Source organism: Photinus pyralis, unplaced genomic scaffold, assembly GCF_008802855.1.
Source record: "Photinus pyralis isolate 1611_PpyrPB1 unplaced genomic scaffold, Ppyr1.3 Ppyr1.4_LG10, whole genome shotgun sequence".
Taxonomy (NCBI): domain Eukaryota; kingdom Metazoa; phylum Arthropoda; class Insecta; order Coleoptera; family Lampyridae; genus Photinus; species Photinus pyralis.
In genome coordinates, this window is record NW_022170250.1 from 5,620,463 (window position 1) to 5,625,424 (window position 4,962).

Here is a 4,962-nt window from a genome sequence, read left to right on the forward strand (position 1 = left end):
CGCGTTTGGATTGTCAAATAACGTTCTTTCGAAGTGTGATGTTATAATCATGATTGCTAAAATCGTGAACATAAGTTTTATGACACGAATTCCTAACATATAAATAAATGCAAGGATATTTTTGCTCCAATGTTAGATTAGTCAATATTTGTAACCGAAGAGGAGCATAATCATGCAAGTACTTCACTTGTATTTAAATTATTTTCATAATCCTAACAAAAAATACGTAATTCGAATGCAAATGTGCATTATGTAAACTAAATCATACTTTGATTTAAATTCGCGCGTTCTTTCGTAAAACGTGATCCTACGAATCACGATCTCGATATCATGATTGCGAAGTAGCCGAAAGAAAGCGTCTCCTTTCGTTGTAATTTCGTGTCTCGGTGAGTACACCAGGCTTTAGCAAATTTGTAGTATTTATGAAAACGCGGCTTTATGTGTGGGTACTTTTGGTGGAAAACTGAAAATACTAAAATCCCCAGATCCATCCATGTCTGTTTTGTAATCCCAAAATCAAACCATCAAATTTTACAAGCTTCAAATTTTAATTACTCCATTACATCATGTGCCGTCAGCAATAAATTTTTGTCACTTTAAATGTAGGTCGCGTTTCACTTGCAAAAAATAATGGGAATCGTTTACGCGAAGGTAGGGCCCCGCTCACTACACCGCAGCTGCATTCTAATCAATCTTTTTAAGGATAAAAGTCACGGAATACAAGCTCCCAAGATCAATTACGATGATTGCGACAGCGTCGAGACGCGCGAAATAAACCTTGAAGGTGTTAGGGTATCCTTTACATGCAATTGGCTACGGACGAGCGCCTAAACACGCTCATTTTTCAGGCTCGCGTCGACCGCATTCACATAAACGGCTTGGCGCGGACGAAGAACGACTATGTCGAAGGTGCCGTGCAGGACCTCTTTCAGGCGGTCGATTTCCAAGACGTCCTACTTAAGGCGCACACCGTAAGTCGCTCGGATAAACCGCCGACCGTATTAATTCAAACCGTAGGTGCGTAACAAGCTTAACTCGTTGGGTTGCTTTCAAAACATCGGCGTCTTCATCGACACGAGCAAAGGTGCGAAGGCCACACCCGAGGGTCTCGAAGTTACGTTTTACGTGCGCGAACTGAAACGAGTCATCGGGGGCATAAACACGCAGGTCGGCGAAAACGAGGGCTCGCTGGTGATCGGTTTGCGCGCGCCCAACATGTTCGGTCGCGGAGAGCGCGTACAGACCGAATTCAGTTACGGTTCGAAAAACACCAACAATTTCAACGTATCCTTCATTAAACCGTTTACGGGAAAACGTAGTCCAGTGTACGTAAGCTTCGTTTAAAGTAGGGATTTGGGTCTACGATAGTAGCGACTATAGGATTTAGTCATGGTTTTTTTTAGATTAAGATATACAGGGTGTTCCTATTTAAAAAAATGAGGTTAGGTCTGATAACTAGTTTTTCTGATCCCGTATAATGGACCTACTTATTGGTTAAGTGGCAAGGTTGTCAGACTATTACATGGAACAAACTGTGTTGCTGGAGCTGTAAATGTGCACACTTGTACAGGTGAAAGAAAGAAAGACAGAAAAGATTATAATTTTATTTAAATGTACAGGGTGGCCAACTAAGAATGCGAGGTACTGTATCTGAGAACCTATTCATCGTAGAGGCTTGCGGTAAAAAAAGTTATTGTTAAAACGGCCACGAGAAAAACCTGGAAAATATTTTTAAGTTTCTGAAATGGCCACTAGGGGGCGTAACTGCAATCATCTGGAATCTAAAAAAGTGATGTTTCTGTGAATTCCGCTATATTAACTTAACAGAAAAAATGTCCAGTCTTTGAAGTCGACGATAATCTGAACCTTTTTTGTTTGATAATTTTTCCTGTATCTCTAAAAATGAAGTGGTGGGGGGTATTCAAAGGTTTCCGTAAAGAACACTCTGTATCTTCGAAACGGCTTTGTCGATTTAAACAACCTCGGGTTAGTTCAAAAGAGCTATTCTTCAGCTACAAATATTATAATATTTGGAAGTTTTGTTAGTTTCACATATCACCGCTTGAGGGCTTTTTTAGACATTCCGACAGAAATGGTTAATTTTCTCAGAAAAATTAAATGCATTGGTTCGATTTTTTTACATGAAAAAGCCGCCACAGACAGCATTTAATGAAATTTTTTATATTTTAAGTATACGGTCAATTTTTTTAATGTTTTTAAACAATTTTATTTGCAATATGTTAATGTTGTAACCTTTTGTTAAATTCGTAAATATAATATATATTATTTGATAAAAAAAAAATTAATTCGCGTTAATTCAAATTAATTCTCTTTAATTCAAATTAATTCACGTTAATACCGCGACAGATAGCATTTAATGAATTTTTTTATATTTTAAATATACGGTAAATTTTTTTAAATGTTTTTAAACAATTTTATTTGCAATATGTTAATGTTGTAACCTTTTGTTAAATTCATAAATATAATATATATTATTTGATAAAAAAAATTACTTCACGTTAATTCAAATTAATTCACGTTAATACCGACACAGACAGCATTTAATGAAATTTTTTTATATTTTAAGTATACGGTAAATTTTTAAAAAAATGTTTTTAAACAATTTTATTTGCAATATGTTAATGTAACCTTTTGTTCATTCATAAATATAATATATATTATTTGATAAAAAAAAATTAATTCATGCTAATTCAAATTAATTCGCGTTAATACAATTTAATTCACGTTAATTCAACCAAAAGTTCAAAGTTGTTTCACCCTAGGTTGGCACATTGCTCGGCTTCGCCTCGCACATTAAAACATAACCGGCCCGTTGGGAGGGGCGGGGGGGAGTTGGTTGTGCACTGGAAGGGTATGAATTCAAGACCAACGTAGAAAAAACCGCATCGTTCTCACCGTCGGAATAAACGCTGAAATATGAAAAAGTGCCATTTATTGGCAGGTTGGTAATGGGGGAGATGCTTATCATGTAAATGCCACCTAGTGTCATGCTTGTTGTATAGGAGCAATTTCCCGTACATTCTACAAAGCGACCAGTCGATATGCGATACCAACGTAAAAATCAACGTACTAGTTCTCTAGTGGCATTTTTCAGTAAGCGTGGAGGGGGGGGGGGGGGGGGGATAAACGCCAAACTATGAAAAAGTGACATTTGTTAGCTTGGAGGGGGGGGTGTAAATGCAACTTTCTTTATAGGACCGTTGACACTGTCATTGGCTTCGCCTCGCACATTAACGTACACAACCGAAGTGATATTTGTTTGGAGGTGGGAGTATAACTTACGCTCCCCTATGCGACTCGACTGCCGTAAATATTTGTTTGGGCGATTATTCTATAGATGGCGCGGACTGTGCGTGGCATTAATACGTAACCTTTTGACTAGATCACATTGTTGCCACTATCGCATACCCCAAAGTCCTACTCCGGTAGCTTCTTATCTCTATGCTTTGCACATGACCAAATTTGCAGATTTTCATCATCCATCTACCAAGCGACATCGGAATGGCCCTCCTCCGGCTATAAACAAGTGGATCTCGGCCTAATTTTGGATTTCGGATTGCACTCGTGGCCCTTGGTACGAGCAAACGGTGACAAAACGCCTAAAACATTTTTGTTAGTAGATTAAACACAACTTTCAATGGGACGTCGCCATACGAGATCTCTCGGTATTAACGAAGGGCTCGTCGTTCGCTATACGCGAGGAATCCGGCGTTTCCCTGAAATCCGCCCTGAGACATATCTTATCGGTCGACGTTCGCGACGATAATATCTTCCCGTCATGCGGTAGCCTATTTAAATATACGACGGAGTTCGCCGGCGCCGGCGGCGATGTCGGCTTTGTTAAGAACGACGTGTTTTTGCAAACGAATTACTCGCTGTTCTCCGACTGTGTAGGTTTCGTATTTGATCAGACATTTTTTTAGCGACTGTTCCACAGGTAGTACAAGCTTCGGCGAATGCTGGGATTTTAAACTCGTTGGGCAACGATTGGAGGCTCGGATTGATGGATATGTATTACTTAGGGGGGCCATTGTCGCTGCGCGGTTTTCGCATGCGAGGTGTGGGTCCCCATTCTGAAGGCGATGCCTTAGGATCAACTGTAAGTATTTGAAACCACCAAAATCGAAGAAGCCGGATTGTGCGGCAACAATATATTGTGGTTTGTTGTATTTTTTTTTAATTTTCAGTGGTTCTGGGGCAGCGGTCTGCACTTGTTCACCCCGCTACCGTTTAGGCCGGGCAAAGGTGGCTTCGGTGAACTTTTTAGGACGCATTTATTCGTTAACGCCGGCAACATTGGCAACTTCGAAGGTCTGCTAAAAGATCTCTTTGTCCGAATTTCTTATTTTTGCATTTGTAGGTGAGGAGGCCTTTGTTGAAAAAGTGAAAACGAACATTAGAGTCGCGTACGGGATAGGGTTAGCAATGCGATTGGGACAAATGGCCCGTATTGAAATAAATTATTGTTTTCCGCATAGTTTTCAAGAAACTGACTTATCACAACCGGGTGTTCAATTTGGCATAGGTGTACAGTTTTTATAATGCGTGTGGAAGGTAGAAGTCATCTCTGTGCATTTAATAGTAGGATATTTACCTGTAAATAAAACATACTGTACTTTTTGTGTTTTTTATTTTCCATGTGGGTGGTGTGGCGATTCATAAGACGGAAGCTTCGCTGCGCGTTATGGGTTTGTCCTCGATTAAGGGAGAGAAGGACCGAGGAGTTTTTTTTAGCCGAAGCAGAGAAAGGTAGGTGTCTGTGTACGTGTTTGCTTCACGAATCTAGATGAAGACCCTAGAGCTACTCTGTCGTGAGAGGGACTTAAGTAAATGTTTTAACGATTTAATTAAATTTCGCTTCTCACGACGAAAATGGCTCGCATTTCTCGTACACCAATTGGTGGGGCTTTCCCGTATACCCGTCCCTCTACGTCCGTGGCG

At 39.9% G+C, this 4,962-nt stretch overlaps 1 protein-coding gene across 1 annotated transcript; it reads left to right on the forward strand.

Moving 5' to 3' along the window:
• The first annotated feature begins 470 nt into the window (after positions 1–470).
• On the forward strand, positions 471–4,641 carry LOC116161178 (sorting and assembly machinery component 50 homolog A). The gene is made up of 9 exons (XM_031474426.1): positions 471–651; positions 703–792; positions 849–971; positions 1,018–1,325; positions 3,490–3,595; positions 3,642–3,911; positions 3,959–4,120; positions 4,209–4,332; positions 4,382–4,641. The coding sequence occupies exons 1-9, from the start codon at positions 631–633 to the stop codon at positions 4,561–4,563; spliced, it is 1,386 nt and encodes a 461-aa protein (XP_031330286.1). The 5' UTR covers positions 471–630; the 3' UTR covers positions 4,564–4,641.
• The last annotated feature ends 321 nt before the right edge of the window (positions 4,642–4,962 follow it).

What these genes read in the sequence shown, in the direction of transcription:
- LOC116161178 (XM_031474426.1), top strand. Translation starts at nt 631, where the DNA reads ATGGGAATCGTTTACGCGAAG. An exon ending in GATTGCACTCGTGGCCCTTG is followed by an intron (nt 3,596 to 3,641) that starts GTACGAGCAAAC and finishes TTTTGTTAGTAG; the next exon opens with ATTAAACACAACTTTCAATG. An exon ending in CAACATTGGCAACTTCGAAG is followed by an intron (nt 4,333 to 4,381) that starts GTCTGCTAAAAG and finishes TTGCATTTGTAG; the next exon opens with GTGAGGAGGCCTTTGTTGAA.